The sequence below is a fragment of the Erinaceus europaeus genome, chromosome 16 (assembly GCF_950295315.1).
Source record: "Erinaceus europaeus chromosome 16, mEriEur2.1, whole genome shotgun sequence".
NCBI lineage: Eukaryota > Metazoa > Chordata > Mammalia > Eulipotyphla > Erinaceidae > Erinaceus > Erinaceus europaeus.
The window spans coordinates 36,156,245-36,173,841 of NC_080177.1; the positions used below are offsets into that span (position 1 = coordinate 36,156,245).

Below are 17,597 nucleotides of genomic sequence, written 5' to 3' on the forward strand. Positions count from 1 at the left end.
TTCTGTAATTGCTTCCTCGCTGAACATGGGCATTGACTGGTCGGTCCATACTCCCAGTCTGCCTCTCTCTTTCCCTAGTAGGGTGGGTCTCTGGGGAAGCTGAGCTCCAGGACACATTGGTGGTGTCTTCAATCCAGGGAAGTCTGGCCGGCATCCTGATGACACCTGGAACCTGGTGACTGAAAAGAGAGTTAACATACAAAGCCAAACAAATTGTTGAGCAATCATGGACCCAAAGCTTGGAAAAGTGGAGAGGAAGTATTAGGGAGGTACTCACTGCAAACTCTAGTATACTTCTGCTTTCTTACTTTGGTGCCATACTCCAAACTCAGTCAATTTCTGCTTTGCGTTTCTACTTCTTTTTTTTTTTTTTTTTTTTTTACATGCATAACATTCCCCTTTTTTTTTTATAGAGGCAAAAACAGAAAAGTAGAGACTGAAAGAGATCATAGCACTGAAGCTTCTTTGAATGTGGAGGAGGCTGGGATCAAACCTGAGTGGTGCATAAGGCACAGATGATGCATAAGAAACATCTGTATGATTTTGTTTTCCAGCAGTTCTGATTCAAGTAATCTGTCTCACCAGTCTAAAAATAAACTTCATGTAAAAGGGGAGACAGTGGCACAACTGGTAAAGTGTACAAGGACCCTGGCTCAGCCACATCCCCCACCTGAAGCAGTGCTGCAAGTGTCTCTTTCTCCCTCCTTATTTCTCTCTGTCGCTATCATAAATAAAATAGGGGTGGGGCGGTAGTGCACCAGGTTAAGCACACATGGTGCGAAGCTTAAGGACCTGAGTAAGGATTGCAGTTCAAGGCCCCACTCCCCACCTACAGGGGCGTCACTTCACAAGCTGTGAAGCAGGTCTGCAGGTGTCTGTCGTTCTCTCTGCCTCTTTGTCTCCCCTGCATTCTCGATTTCTCTCTGTCCTATCCAACAACAATGGCAATGACAACAATAACAATAACACAACAACAAGGGTAACAACAAGGGCAACAAAAAATGGGAAAATGGCCTCCAGGAGCAGTGGATTTGTAGTGCAGGCAGTGAGCCCTGAAGGCAAAAATAAAATAAAATAAAATAAAATAAAATGGTGGCCTGGGAAATGGTCAGTAGTTAAAGCCTTAGATTTCCTGAGTTCAGTGCCTGGCTTTGCATGTACCAGAGTGGCATTCTGATTCTGCATATCTCTGTCATTAATAACTATTTAAAAATAATTTCTATTTGAATTATCACTTACTGTAATTTTCTTTTTAAAAACTATTATCTTTATTTATTGGCTAGAGACAGCTAGAAATTGAGAGGATAGGGGCAGATAAAGAGGAAAAGACTCTCCCAAAGTGTTTCTCCCCTGCAAGTGGGGACCAGGGGCTCCAACCTGGATCCTTGCACATTGTAGCATGTACACTTAACCAGGTGCACCACCACACAGCCCCCTACTGTGATTTTCTAGTTCTACTGTGTGTTCTACATTTATTATTACCTTCCTGCTTTGAGGCCATATGTGATTTTTTTTCTTTTCTTTTTCTTTCTTTTTTTTTTTTTTTTTTTACCAGAACACTGCTCAGCTCTGGTTTATGGTGGTTCTGGGGATTAAACTTGGGACCTTAAAGCCTCAGACATGGAAGGTTTTTTTTTTTTTTTCCTCCAGGGTTATCGCTGGGGCTCAGTGCCAGCACTACAAACCCACTGCTTCTGCAGGCCATTTTGTTGCCCCTGTTGTTGCCCTTGTTGTTATTATTGTTATTGTTGCCATTGCTGCTGCTGTTGTTGGATAGGACAGAGAGAAATGGAGAGAGGAGAGAAGACACCTGCTTCACCACTTGTGAAGTGACCCCCCTATAGGTGGGAAGACAGGGGCTCAAACAGGGACCCTTATCCAGTCATTGTGCTTTGTGCCATCTGCACTTAACCCACTTCACTACCTACCGCCTGGTCCCCCCCAAGGTTTTTTTTTTTCCCCATAACCATTAAGGTATGTTTTCTTTTTCCTTTTTCTCCTTCCCTTTCTTTCCTTCATTCCTCCCTTCTCCTTCTCCTTCTCTCCAGGGTTATTGCTGGGCTCGGTGCCTGCACCATGAATCCACTGCGCCTGGAGGCCATTTTTCCCCCCTTTTGTTGCCCTTGTTGTTGTAGCCTTGTTGTGGTTATTATTGTTATTGTTGATGTCATTCGTTGTTGATAGGACAGAGAGAAATGGAGAGAGGAGGGGAAGACAGAAAGGGGGAGAGAAAGACACCTGTAGACCTGCTCCACTACCTGTGAAGTGACTGCCCTTCAGGTGGGGAGCCGGGGGCTCGAACTGGGGGCTCCAACCGGGATCCTTATGCTGGTCCTTGCGCTTTGTGCCATGTGCGCTTAACCCGCTGCACTACCATCCGACTCCCCGCCCCTTCTTCTTTTTTTAACCAGAGCACTGATCAGCTCTGGCTTATGGGGTGCGGGGGATTGAACCTGGAACCTTGGAGTCTCCGGCATGAAAGTCTCTTGCATAACCATTATGCTATCTACCCCTGCTCCAATTCCTCTCTCTCTAATCTTTCTCTTTCTTCCTTTCTTTTGAGATGGAGAGGCAGAGAAAGTAAAAGAATGACAGCACTGAAGTTTCCTTCAGTGTGCTGAGGGTGGGCTCAAACATGGGTCCTGCATACAACAAAGCAATAGAATATCCAAGTAAACTATTTTGCTGGCTGCCATTTTAATTTTTTTAAACTCTTTGAAATAGTATACTTTAGTTACAATAGTCTAATTTTTTCATGAGTTAGACCAGATTAGGCTAAAAAAGTGCTGAAGTGCTGGTGTAGTGGCTCTGCCTGTGGACTCTGAGGTCACCAGACAGGGCTTCAGGTTCAAAGCCTTTCCTCCCCAGAAAGGGGTGGTTCACCACTGCGGGGGGGTAAGAAAGTGCTGAAGTAAAGCTAAAGAGCACTATCATAGGCAGGTTCCTCTTCAAGATAAAGGTACAAATACTTTAATATGTTTAGGAGTTCAAATAAACTTTCAGTGAACTTCAGTGTTTATGTCTGATTAACACTTTTTGAGTGTTTAATGCCTACTGTCAAGAATTTAGAATTTGGGCAGGGGTAGATAGAATAATGGTTATGCGAAGTGACTTGCATGCCTGAGACATGAAATCTCAGGTTCAATCCCCTGTATCACCATAAGCCAGAGCTGAGTAGTGCTCTGGTAAAAAAGAAAAGAAAAGAGAAGAGAAAGAAAGAAAGGAAGGAGAGAATGGAAGGAAGGGAGGGAGAGAGGAAGAGAGAGAGAAAGAAAGAAACCTGTATAGTCAGGGTAAAAAAAAAAAAGAATTTAGAATTTGTGGTCTGGGAGATGGCACAGTGGATAAAGCATTGGATTCTCAACCATGAGGTCCTGAGTTTGATCCCTGGCAGCACATGTACCAGAGTGATGTCTGGTTCTTTCTCTCTTCCTATCTTTCTCAGGAATAAATAAATAAATTCTTTTAAAAAAAAGAATTTAGAATTCTTTCTAGAAAAACTCATTGGCGAATGAACCTAGTGCGGTCCAGGAAGTGGCGCAGTGGATAAAGCCATTTGGCTCTCAAGCATGAGGTCCTGAGTTCAATCCCGGGCAGCACATGTACCAGAGTGATGTCTGGTTCTTTCTCTCTCTTGTCTTCCTCAGGAATAAATAAATAAATTCTTTGAAAAAGGGAGTTGATCAACAGCAAATGCTGGAGAGGGTGTGGGGTCAAAGGAACCCTCCTACACTGCTGGTGGGAATGTCAATTGATCCAACCTCTGTGGAGAACAGTCTGGAGAACTCTCAGAAGGCTAGAAATGGACCTACCCTATGATCCTGCAATTCCTCTCCTAGGGATATAGCCTAAGGAACCCAGCATATCCATCTAAAAAGATCTGTGTACACATATGTTCTTGGCAGCACAATTTGTAATAGCCAAAACCTGGAAGCAACCCAGGTGTCCAACAACAGATGAGTGGCTGAGTAAGTTGGATATATACACAATGGAATACTACTCAGCTGTAAAAAATGGTGACTTCACTGTTTTCAGCCGATCTTGGATGGACCTTGAAAAATTCATGTTAAGTGAAGTAAGTCAGAAACAGAAGGATGAATATGGGATGATCTCACTCTCAGGCAGAAGTTGAAAAACAAGATCAGAAAAAAAAAAAAAAAAAACACAAGTAGAACCTGAACTGGAATTGGCATATCGCACCAAAGTAAAAGACTCTGGGGTGGGTGGGTGGGGAGAATACAGGTCCAAGAAGGATTCAGAGGACCTAGTGGGGGTTGTATTGTTATATGGGAAACTGAGGAATGTTATGCGTGTACAAACTACTGTACTTTTGTTGAATGTAAAGCATTAATTCCCCAATAAAAAATAAGAAAAAAAAAAGAGAAGAAAAAAAAAGGGAGTTGGACGGTAGTGCAGTGGGTTAAGCGAAGGTAGCGCAAAGCGCAAGGACTGGCGTAAAGATCCCAGTTCAGGTCCCAGCTCCCCACCTGCAGGGGAATCGCTTCATAGGTGGTGAAGCAGGTCTTCAGGTGTCTATCTTTCTCTCCCCCTCTCTGTCTTCCCCTTCTCTTTCCATTTCTCTCTGTCCTATCCAATAACTACAACAATAAAACAAGGGCAACAAAAGGAAATAAATAAATGTTTTTTTAAAAGTTTTTTTTTTTTTAAATGAACTACCTAGTTTGAGCTGTGTAGCTTTCATCTTGTATCTTGGAAGAGCTCATTGCATTATGGATTCAGGTTCATGTATATTTGCCTGATTTATTAGAAGATTTAAAAGGTATGAGCATGAATTAGTTTGCTTATTTAGTTTTACTTATAGGACAGAGAGAAAAAAATGTGCTGGACTTTTAATAATGAGGTCCTAGGTTAAATCCACAGCATCCCATGTACCAAGATGATGCTCTGGTATTCATTAATAAATTTTTTAAGTTGGGAGTCCGGCAGCAGCGCAGGAGGTTCAGTGCACTTGGCGCAAAGCACAAGGACCGGGTTCTAGCCCCGGGCTCCCCACCTGCAAGGGAGTAGCTTCACAGGCGGTGAAGCAGGTCTGCAGGTGTCTGTCTGTCTCACTCCCTCTCTGTCTTCCCCTCCTCTCTCTATTTCTCTCTGTCCTACCCAACAACGACGACATCAACAACAATAACTACAACAACAATGGAAACAAGGGCAACAAAAAGGAAATAAATAAATGTTTTAAAAAATAAATAAAATTTTAAAGTAATTAAATCTGCAATTGCATACAAATCATTATTGAGTAATTGTATTAATATTTTAAGCTTGACAAATTTAAATATACTCCTTAAATCCTAGGTATACTTTCAGGAATATAAACATATAATATTTTTATGCCATATCTTTTAAAATTAAGTGATTCAGAAAATGTGACCTGTTCAGTCTCTAAATGTTGTATTTTAGAGGTAGTAACCTAGGAATTCTTTGTTATTCCCAGGTTTATGATTACACTTTATCTGGCAGGATAGACAACAACGCCAACAGAAAAGTTTGTATCTAGAATAGCAAATGCCTTATCTGGAGATGTCCACCAGTGTCTCACTGTCCACCTGTGTTTCAGAATGTTTCTTTTTCTTCTTTTTAAAAAAGAGTTTACTTATTTTTTCCCTTTTGTTGCCCTTGTTGTTTATTGTTGTTGTTATTGCTGTCGTTGTTGTTGGATAGGACAGAGAGAAATGGAGAGAGGAGGGGAAGACAGAGAGGAGGGCAGAAATACAGACACCTGCAGACCTGCTTCAACGCTTGTGAAGTGACTCCCCTGTAGGTGGGGAGCCGGAGGCTCTAACCAGGTTCCTTACACCAGTCCTTGTGCTTTGAGTCCTTGTGCTGCACCACTGCCCAGCTCCCTAAAGATTTATTAATAAGGAGGAGTAGTCTGGGAACTGGCACAGTGGATAAAGTATCAGACTCTCAAGCATGAGGTCCTGAGTTCAATCCCTGGCAGCACATGTACCAGAATGATGTCTGGCTCTTTCTCTCTCCTTCTGTTTCTCACTAATAAATAAATAAAATGTTAAAAAAAAAAAAAGAAGAAGAAGAAGAAAGAGAAGAAAAGAAAGTTAGGAGGAAAGAAGAGATATAGTAGGAAACATCATCCTGGTACATGTTTTGCTGGGGATTGAACTCCAGACCTCATCCTTGAGAGTCCAGTGCTTTAGTGAAGGTAGACAGCATAATGGTTATGCAAAGAAACTCATGTCTGAGACTCCAAAGTCTCAGACTGAATCCCCCACACCACCATAAGTCAGTGCTCTGGTAAATAAAAAAAATTAAAAAAAATTAAATTAATAATAGTAAAAAGAAAGTCCAGTGCTGGCAAGGGGTAGATAGAATAAAGGTTATGCAAAGAGACTTTCATGCCTGAGGCTCCCAAGTTCCAGGTTCAGTCCCCAGAATCATAGCCAGAGCTGAGCAGTGCTTTGGTTGAAAAAAAAGAAAAGAAAAGAAAAGAAAGTCCAGTGTTTTATCCATTGTGCTACCTCCCAGGCCACCACTCAAGAATATATGCTTCTACAGATTACTCTGTTGTCTCAACCTATCATCATTTGGTAAAAGTCAGTTATTTTCCTTTCCTCTTAGAGGAAAAAAAGAAAAGAAAAGAAAGAAAAAGAATTAGCTTGCTTGAACATAACATTCAGTGATTTTTTTTTTAATTGGGGGTATTAATGGTTTACAGTCAGTCAACAGTAAAATACAGTACTTTGTCCATGTGTGACATTTCTCAGTTTTCTTTGTTTTTAACTTTATTATCTTTCAGAAATTGAGTGGAAAGAGGGTGATAGAAAAGGAAAAACACCTGCAGTACTGCTTCACCACTACAGGTGGGGAGCATGGGCTGGAACCTGGGTCCTTGAGTATTGTAACATGTGCTCACAACCAGGTGCGCCACCACCCAGCCCACAATTTCTAAGTTTTTCACACAACATATTCAGTGATTCTATAACCCCGTCCTTCCCAGCTTGTCACTTCGTTTTTAAGTATAAACAACCTCTTGAAAATTTATTTTTAGTAGAATAACTATTCCCCTCCTCAATTTAACTTTCCTTGATTAGATGGAAGGTGAATAGCTTTGCTACATATTTACATAGAGAAGATAACACAAAAAAGCATTTCGAGGGGGTCGGGCTGTGGCGCAGTGAGTTAAGTACATGTGGCACAAAGCGAAAGGACCCGCATAAGGATCCCAGTTCGAGCCCCCGGCTCCCCACCTGCAGGGGAGTCGCTTCACAGGCGGTGAAGCAGGTCTGCAGGTGTCTATCTTTCTCTCCCCCTCTGTCTTCCCCTCCTCTCTTCATTTCTCTCTGTCCTATACAACAACGAACAACATCAACAATGGCAATAATAATAACCACAACGAGGCTACAACAACAAGAGCAAAAAAGGGGGAAAAATGGCCTCCAGGAGCGGTGGATTCATGGTGCAGGCACCGAGCCCAGCAATAACCCTGGAGGAAAAAAAAATAAAGCATTTCGAAAAAAGAGAAAAAAGATTCAGTGGACATGTAAAGATGATGAAGATTTAAAAAAAAATGATAAGATTTACATATATTTTCAACAGCACGCAATAATAACAAAATTATTAAATCCAAATACAATTAAAGAAATGTCCTTTTTTTCAAAAAGCTCTGAAATGCATATAAAGCGCTGATTTTTTTTTTTTACAAATAAGTGATAAAACAAATTTAAAAAAATCAGATATAGTTAAACACTCACCAAGGGATAGGAGAAACCCTGCCTTCTTCTCTTGTACCTGGCTAGCTTAGTCAGTAGAGCATGGAACTCTTAATCCCAGGGTTGTGGGTTTGAGCCCCATGTTGGGCGTGGTTGTTACTTTTGTTTTGACCCTTGTATTTCAGTAAATGTTTCAAAGTTTCTCCAAAGCTCTAACATGATTTAATTTAAACACTTTCAAAGTTAACCAAATATTTGGGGAAAATACTTTGTGCAAATGAAACGAGTCTCAAACTGCGCTTGCGCACTTGAAAACTCGCCGTTTCCCATTACTCCTTCCCCCACCTCCTCTAAATGCAGCCAAAAGTGCAAGGAAGCTGCCAAGACGATTTTTCCGTAATTCTGTTAGATATTTCTGCATGCAGGTTGTTTTTACTCGATCAGAACAAAAATATGAGCAGCTTTTCGACATCCTCTAGAAAAATATACAGCAAGAAATACTACTTTCTGTAGTCGGATCTAGACAGCCAGTGCATACGTCAAAGTTTCCCTTCATTTCTCTCGGGACTGTCTTTGGCGATCTTTCTATCCAGTGGGATGGGTTGCCGTGAAGTGTGAGGTTTTTTGAAAGAGAAGCACAAAAAAGACAAAGGAAAATTCGACTGGGCTGTTAGTTTCCAGAGGCAGGAATCCTGCCTTCCTCTTCACTGAGAATTTTGAGGTCATCAGCGAATGCGCACACTACCACCTCCAGACAAGTTCCAGTATCTCACTCACAGTGTCATGTAAACAAACCTACCTAAAGATCCTATAGCTTCGGCGTGTTATGCTTTTTTCTCCTACGTATGGATCAATTTTTCTTTCTTCTTATTCTAATTCAATATGAAAACATACTGCTGTACCTCTATTCAAAACATTGAATTACTTTCCCTGCAGGCTCTTACTCTAATTCTCTTTTTCCCTTTGGAGGGAGTCACTCCCCAGTTGCTGAACTCACTATTCCTTTGCTCCTATCTTGTAACCCTGATAGTGCCACTAGGTCATAATGCAACAGGTGTTGTACAAATTTGTTTTTTCACTTACTGTGGTGAGGAGGAACTGTGGGTGTTTCTAAGAGGGTCTTAGAACAAATCTATACTGAGTAGTGGTATGAAGAGAAGGAGGGGGAGGAGGGAGGGAGGGAGAAAGGAAGAGAGAGAGAGAGAGAGAGAGAGAGAGAGAGAGAGAAAGGGGTGATGACACTAAGCCCCAGGCCCCTACCTGCAGAGTGGAAAAAATGAGGACTTTAGGAGTGGTGATCCAGTGCTACAGGTGTCTATCTCCCCTTGCCTCTCAATTTCTCTCTATCTTGATCAAATAAGTATTTAAAAGCCTTTTAAACAGAAAGAAAGGGAAATGATCCATATATTATAGAATCTGGATTTCATTTGGCTAATTTGGAGGACAATCTAAGGAAAGTATTGGGTGTTTTACAAAAAACAAGGGCAAATCTATCAACTAAATAAATTTTCTATTTTTATTTTACCTGAGCACTGCTCAACTTTGATTATGGGACCGTGGGAGATTGAACATGGGATCTTGGAGAGATAAGAAATTCTCTTGCTTAAACTTTATGCTGTCTCCCAGATCCTCTCTAAATAAGTCTTTGCTTTATTTTTCTTTTCATTTTTTTTAAAGACTCCTCTATTTTTTAATAATAATTATCTGCATTTATTGGATAGAGACAGTCAGAAATTGAGAGGAGGAGGGAGATAGAGAGGGAAAGAGACAGAGAGACACCTGCAGTCTTGCTTCACCACTTGTGAAGCTTTCCCCTTGCACGTGAGGACCATGGGCTTGAACCTGGGTCCTTGCACATTGTAACGTGTGCACTCAATCATCTGTGCCACCACATGGCCCCTGAAATAAGTCTTTCTACAAGGAAAACTGATTAAAGAATGATTAAAGCTGAAATTGGTAAAGTACTAGTCACTTGTCTTATGTTTGACAAACAAAAGTCCAGTTTTTTGTTTTTGTTTTGTTTTTTTAGATTTAAGAGAAAGGGAGAGAAGGATGGAGAGAGAGCATCATTCTGGCATGTGTGATGTTAGGGATTGAATTTGAAACCTAATTTTTGAGAATATAATGCTTTACTACTGTGCCACCTCTCAAGCTGCAGCACTTCTTTCTTAAAATTTTTTTAAATTATTTTTATTTACTTATTGGTTATAGACAGGCAGAAATCAAGAGGGAAGGGGGTGATAGAGAGACAGAGAGACACCTGTAGCACTGCTTCACCACTTGCAAAGCTTTACCCCTGCAGGTGGGGACTGGGGCTCGAACCTAGGTCCTTGCCCATTGTAACACATGTGCTTAACCGGGTGCACCACTACCTGGGCCCTCATTTCTTCTTTTTATAAGGACTTTTATCAAGTTAGATGCAGGCTGCCCTACTGATATCATCTTAATTTAATTACATCTGCAAAGACTTTTTCCAAATAAGGTAACACTCACAAGTACTAGGAACCAGGACTTATCTTTCTAGCAATACAATTCAACTGATAATAGCTCCATTCTCTATTTTTTAAATTTATTTTAAATGGTTCCTGGAGGCCATTTTTTCCCCTTGAGCTTTTTTGTTTAATTTACTGGACAGAAAGAAATTGAGAGGGAAGGAGAGAGAGAGAGAGAGAGAGAGAGAGAGAGAGAGAGAGAGAGAAAGAAAGATACTGGGTTAAGCACACTTAGTGCAAAGTGCTGGGATTGGTATAAGGATCTGGTTTGAGCCACTTGCAAACCTGCTTCTCAGCTTGTGAAGGGATGCCCCCCTTCTGCAGTTGGGGGAGTTCCAACCCAGGTCCTTCCTCATGGCAGTATGTACTCATAACCAGGTGGGCCACTGCCAGGCCAGGAGAGCCCCATACTTTAACTCAACGACTATATTTGTACACATACCCATTTAAAAATATTTATTTATTTATTTATTCCCCTTTGTTGCCCTTGCTGTTTTATAGTTGTAGTCATTATTGATGTCGTTGTTCTTGGCTAGGACAGGGAGAAATGGAGAGAGGAGGGGAAGACAGAGAGGGGAGAGAAAGACACCTGCAGACCTGCTTCACTGCCTGTGAAGCGACTCCCCTGCAAGTGGGGGGGGGGGCTTTGAGCCACCTGCGTTTAACCTGCTGCACTACAGCCCGACTCCCACACATACCCATTTTTATATACAACTCTTCCACAAATCTTACTATTCATAGTAGTTGATGACAAAAATAAAAAAACCTCACAATCTAAATTCAATAAGACATAATTTAAAATGTACTATTTACTGGTGGGGGGAGTTGGTGAGTGCACATGTTACAATGTGCAAGGAACTGGGTGGGTTTAAGCCCCCCAGTCCCGACCTGCGGGGGGTAAGTTTCACAGGCTGTGAAGCAGTGCTGCAGGTGTCTCTCTCCCCCTTCCTATCAATTTCTATTTTAAATAAATAATGACATCAATAACAACAATAATAATAACCACAAGAATGATAAAAAAAGGGAGCTGGGCGGTAGCACAACGTTAGGTTAAGTGCACATGGCGTAAAGCGCAAAGATCAGAGTGAGAACACCGGTTTGAGCCCCCGGCTCCCCACCTGCAGGGGAGTCGCTTCAAGGCGGTGAAACAGGTCTGCAGGTGTCTTTCTCTCTCCCTCTCTGTCTTCCCCTCCTCTCTCCATTTCTTTCTGTTCTATCCAACAATGACAACATCAATAACGACAACAATAACTACAACAATAAAATAACAAGGGCAACTAAAAGGAAAATAAATAAATAAAATATTTTAAAAATGATAAAAAAACAACAGCAACAAAAGGGAAAATAATGATCTCCAGGAGCAGTGGATTCATGGTGCAAGCACTGAGCACCAGCAATAACCCTGGAGGCAAAAATAAATAAATAAATATTTACTGCAAAAACAGTAATAATCTCACATAAGTGACAAGAGACTAATTAAAAAAATTTATTTATAAAAAGGAAACACTGACAAAAATCATAGGATAAGAGGGGTACAACTCTACACAACTCCCACCACCAGAACTCCATATCCCATCCCCTCCCCTGATAGCTTTCCTATTCTTTATCCCTCTGGGAGTATGGACCCAGGGTCATTCTGGGGTGCAGAAGGTGGAAGGTAATTGCTTCCCCACTGAACATGGGCGCTGGCAGTTCGATCCATACTCCCAGCCTGTCTCTCTCTTTCCCTACTGGGGCAGGGCCCTGGGGAAGCAGATCTTCAGGACACATTGGTGGGGTCATCTGCTACGGGAAGTCAGGTTGGCATCATGCTAGCATCTGGAATCTGGTGGCTGAAAAAAGTTAACATACAAAGCCAAACAAATTGTTGACTAATCATGAACCTAAACGCTAGAATAGTGCAGATGAAGAGTTGAGGGGTCTCTGTTTTGTAAATAGTTAGTAGGCCTATTTTAGTTATATTCCAAAGGGCCCATGACTATACTAGTTTTTTTTTTTTTTTTTCCCTGAGCCTGACATCTGATATGCAGGTGGATGCTAGTTATTGTCTGGGGAGATGATGTCATGACTAGAAAAAGGACCAGAAAGCTGGATCAGGGAAGAGAGTAGCTCCCAAATATGGGAAAGGGGAATAAATATTGCTGATTATAAACCCCATCAATTCGATCTGATCTGGGGCCCATATTCAGTTTAGGAGCTTATGTGACATTTGCATCCCTATGGATCTGAGCTCACATTCTGTGGTCATGAGTAGGACTGTTCCAAGCTGCCCCAATTTCAGGACCCATCTTCCTCAGGTGGAACATAGAGTATATTTTCCATCCTCCAAAGGGAGGATGGAACATTCTCTACCATTGTTGATCAATATTGAGGGCAAGGTTCTATGGGGGCCCATAAAAGGATCTATTGTGTTGTTCCCGATAGAGATGACTAGTAACAATGAGAGGGATTTATTCGAGGTCTAGGCCCATGTCTGTTTGGGAACCTCAGGACTCCCCAACTAGGGCCCCAGCTAATGGAGTGGCCTGATAATGACTAATGAGCCATCGGTAAAGTATGCCAAGAGACTGATTAAAAAAATTATTTTTACAAGATGGAGACAGCCAGAAATTGAGAGGGAAAGGGTTGATAGGGAGAGAGACAGAGAGACACCTGCAGCACTGCTTCACCACTCACAAAGCTTACCCCCCTGCAGGTGGGGTGTGGGGGTTTGAACCCAGGTCCTTGTGGGGCACTGTAACATGTCCACTCAACGAGGTGCACCACCACTGGGCCCTAAGACTTTTTTTTTTGAGACAAGTATACCATCTCATTTATGTATTTATTTATTTTCCCTTTTGTTGCCCTTGTTGTTTATTATCATTGCTGTTATTGCTGTCGTTGTTGTTGGGTAGGACAGAGAGAAATGGAGAGAGGAGGGGAAGACAGAGAGGGAGAGAGAAAGAGACCGCAGACCTGCTTCACCGCCTGTGAAGCGATTCCCCTGCAGGTGGGGAGCCGGAGGCTCGAACCAGGATCCTTACACCAGTCCTTGCACTTTGCGTCAAGTGCACTTTAACCCACTGTGCTACTGCCTGACTTCCAAGTATACCATTTCATATGTATGCAGTGCTGCGCATCAGATCCAAGCAATGCATCCACTCTGTGTCTGAGCCACCTCTCTGACCTCACAATTGACTCCCCCCGCCCAGCACTGCTGAGCTCTGGCTAATGGTTGTTTCGGGAATTGAATTTGAGACTTAGGGAGCTTCAGGCTTAAGTCTTTTGCATAATCATTATATTATCTCCCCCAACCACAACTGACAATAGCCCAGGTATTCCAGGAAATACAGGGTTAGGTTGGGAGACACAGTCCACCCTGTAAAGTGTAAGACTTATTCTCTGTGAAGCCCCGAGTTTAAGTCACCAGCAGCACGTGGAGATATCATGGGTGACACTAAAGAACTTCAGACAGTGGAATGGTGCTGGTTTCTCCCATCTGAGAGAGAGAGAGAGAGACCAAGAGGGAAAGACAGACTCCTGCAGACCCTCTTCACTGCTCATGAAGTGGTCCCCCTACAGGTGGGGAGCAGGGGCTCGAACCCAGTTCCATGTGGTTATCATTTCCTGTAGTACTATGTGCACTTAACAAGTGCACCACTGCCCTACCCATCTCTGTCCTCAGTTTTTTTTTTTCCTCCAGGGTTATTGCTGGGACATGGTGCCTACACTACGAATCCACTGCTTCTATTTTTTTTCCCCTTTGTTGCCCTTATTGTTGTTGGATAGGACAGAGAAGTCGAGAGGGTAGACAGGGGGACCAGTGAAGTGATCCCTCTGCAGGTGGGGAAACGGGGGCTCTAACTGGGATCCTTACGTGAGTCCTAGTGCATTGTGCCATGTATGCTTAACCTGCTGTGCTACCTCTGGCCCCCTCTCATTCCTTCTCTGACTTCCTCATTCCTCTCGATTTCTGTCTCTATCCAATGAGAGGGATAGAGATAAATCTATTTTTAAAATATTAAAAATAATCTACTGCTCCAGGTGGCCATTTCCCCCCTCCTATTTGATAGAAATTGAGAGGTGGGAGAAATAGAAATGAGACACACACACACACACACAAAGAAAAGAGAGAGACCTGTAGATCTATTTCATCACTCATGAAACTTTGCACTTGCCAAGTGGGGACCCATGGGTCACGTGGGTCCTTGGCTTGGTAAAGTGTGCACTCTACTGGGTATGTCAGCTCCTGGCCTCAGACATTAGAAAAAAAACTCAACATGCTTAAGCATATAAAAAATATGTGTAGTAAAATAAACAATATAGGATATTTTATCTCAGTGGTCCATGGTGTGTGTTTGTGTGTATATATAACTCAGTTCAAAAAGCCAAGCATAGGGGCTGGGTGGTGGTGCACTTGGTTGATCGGACATTACAATGCATAAAGACCTGGGTTCGAGGCTTCAGTCCCCACCTGCATGGGGAAAGCTTCACAGGTGAAGCAGTGCTGATGTCTCTCCGTCTCTCCCCTATTTCCACCTTCCCTTTTTTTTTTTTATTTTAATCTTTATTTGTGACAGCCAGAAATGGAGAGGGAAGGGGATGACAGAGGGGAAGAGAGAAACATCTGCAGTCCTGCTTCACCACTCGTGAAGCTTTCCCCCTGCAGGTGGGGACCAGGGGCTTGAACCGAGTCCTTGTGCACTGCACCCTTTTGATTTCTGTGTCTATCCAACACATAAAGTTAATAAATTTAAAAAAAGTGATCTGGGAGGTGGCGCAATGGATAAAGCACTGAACTCTCAAGCATGAAGTCCCGAGTTCAACTCCAGGCAGCACATGTACCAGTGTGATGTCTGGTTCCTTCTCTCTCTCCTATCATTCCCATTAATAAATAAATAAAATAAAATAAAATAAAAAGGACAGGAATAACCCTCCAACTACTGAAATTCTAGTCATCCCTTAAGAATAAGGTCTAGTCTCTTTTGTAATTCTCTTTGAAGTCTGCTCATAATTAACTACACCAGTAAAATCTACCTAATACATTTTATTGATATAAATACAATGAACCTCATAAGCATCAACTGCCATTTTACCACTACACAAGAAAAGCAAAGCCAAAAGAAATAAATATTAATACAAAGAATAATTACAGAAATATCTTCACATCCATTAAAGCCTTCTCTAACAAAGCATCCTATATACTTTTTTACAGTTTGCTTGCAATGGATTGGTTATTTGAAATAAAGTTGAATTTAATGAAAATTTTATTTCTCCGTGGAAAATGCTCTTTTCATTAATGGTGGTTGAGTTTTTCCAACATCAAACATCATTTCCAAAGGTGGGTTATTAAGAGAACACCAATCAGGTATGCGGCCTGTCTGATTATAATATTCCTTTGAGACTGAACGGCTCCCAAGTATGTCTTGCAGTGCTCCAAAAATAGCTCCTGTGCAGTAAAAATAAAATTAAAAAAAAAATTTCTTTAATGGGGGATTAATGTTTTACAGTTGACAGTAAATACAGCAGTTTGTACATGTATAACATTTCCCAGTTTTCCATATAACAATACAGCCCCCACTAGGTCCTCTGCCACCATGTTCTGGGACCTAAATTCTTTTCCCCCCCATTCCAGAGTTTTTACTTTGGTGAAAAAAAAAAAGTATTTTTAATTAATAATTGCCACCAGGGATTTCTCTGGGATTAGGTGCTGGCACAATAAATCCACCACTCCTAGTGGCCATTTTTTCCTTTTTTTTTTTTTTAAATTTATTTATTCATGAGAGAGATAGGAGGAGAGAAAGAACCAGACATCACTCTGGTACATGTGCTGCCGGGGATCGAACTCGGGACTTCATACTTGAGAATCCAGTGCTTTATCCACTGCGCCATTTCCCGGACAACCATTTTTTCCTTTTTATTAGATATGACAGAGAGAAATTGGGAGAGTGGGGGAATAAGAGAGGGAGGGAGGGAGGAAGGGAGAGACACTTATAGGCCTATTTCATGGCTCATGAGCTTCCCCCAACTTACGTGGGGAGTGGGGCTCGAACCCAGGTCCTTGTACATGGTCATATGCGCTTAACTGGGAGTGCTACCACCTGGTCCCCCCAAAGCACTTATATATATAGCCTTCAGGGTTATTGCTGAGGCTTGGTACCTACACTACAAATCGACTGCTCCTGGAGGCCATTTTTTTCCTTTTTGTTGTCCTTGTTGTTTATCATTGTTGTTGTTATTGCTGTAGTCGTTGGATAGGACAAAGAGAAATCAAGAGAGGAAGGGACGATAAGAGGGGGAAAAGACAGACAGACACCTGAAGACTTGCTTCACTGCCTGTGAAGTGACCTCCCTGTAGGTGGAGCCCCGGGGGCTCAAACCTGGATTCCTGAGCCCCCAGGCCCTTGGGCTTCACCATGTGGGCATAACCTGCTGAGCCACCGCTCAGCTCCCTTATTTTTTTTACCAGAGCACTGCTCAGCTCTGGTTTATGGTTCTTCTTTTTCTAGCGTTTGCCCTTCTTCCGTAGCCAGTCAACAGCGTCAGGTTGAGCCTGATGTAAAGTTTCGAGACCTCCTTTGAATCTGGAGAGGTGGCAGTCGTTGACTATGTGGGTCATAGTCTGTCTGTAGCCGCAGGGGCAGTTCGGGTCGTCTCTGGCTCCCCAGCGTGGTACGGGGGATTGAACCTGAGACTTTGGAGCCTCAGGCTCATGCTTTCTCCCCTCAAACTGCCTTAATTTTTATTTTATTTTTTGCCTCCAGGGTTATTGCTGGGGCTCTGGTACCTGCACTACAAATCCACTGCTCCTGGAGGCCATTTCCCCCCTCCTTTTTTTGTTGCCCTTGTTGTTTATCGTTGTTGTTATTATTGTTGTCACTGATGTCATTATTGTTGGGTAGGACAGAGAGAAATCCAGGGAGAAGAGGAAGACAGGGAGGGGGAGAGAAAGATAGACACTTGCAGACCTGTTTCACTGCTTGTGAAGCGAAGCAAACCCTCTGCAGGTGGAGAGCCAGGGGCAGGGAGAGAGGGAGAGACATCTGCATCACTGCTTCACTACTAGCAAAGCTTTTGCCCCTGAAGGTGAGGACTGGGGACTTAAACCTGGGCTCCTGAGCATGATAACATGCACACTCAACCAGATGCACCACTCCCTGGCCCTTGTCCAATGTCCTTATTTTGAAGAATAGGGTAAGCTCTAGTTCCTGTGTTGAAAATAACTTGAATGACTTAAGATACAAGTAATTATTATATTGTTTAAAAGCAGGGGAGGCAGACCAGGGTGGAATGTATTTTTAACTGTGTAGATATAATAAACAGTATACTTTTCTTTTTTTCTTAATATTTATTTATTTCCCTTTGTTGCCCTTGTTGTTTTATTGTGGTTATTACTGTTGATGTCATCGTTGTTGGACAGAGAGAAATAGAAGAGAGGAGG

The 17,597-nt window shown here is 42.3% G+C and overlaps 1 protein-coding gene across 2 annotated transcripts in view; it reads right to left on the minus strand.

Moving 5' to 3' along the window:
- Positions 1-15,188: 15,188 nt before the first annotated feature.
- Positions 15,189-17,597, minus strand: part of ACTR10 (actin related protein 10) — a 42,599-nt gene continuing 40,190 nt past the window's right edge. For both annotated transcript variants that reach the window (XM_060174913.1, XM_007519247.3), the window contains one exon: positions 15,189-15,605. In XM_060174913.1, the coding sequence (XP_060030896.1) occupies positions 15,486-15,605 (120 nt within the window). In that variant the 3' untranslated portion in view covers positions 15,189-15,485. The remainder of the gene's footprint in view (positions 15,606-17,597) is intronic.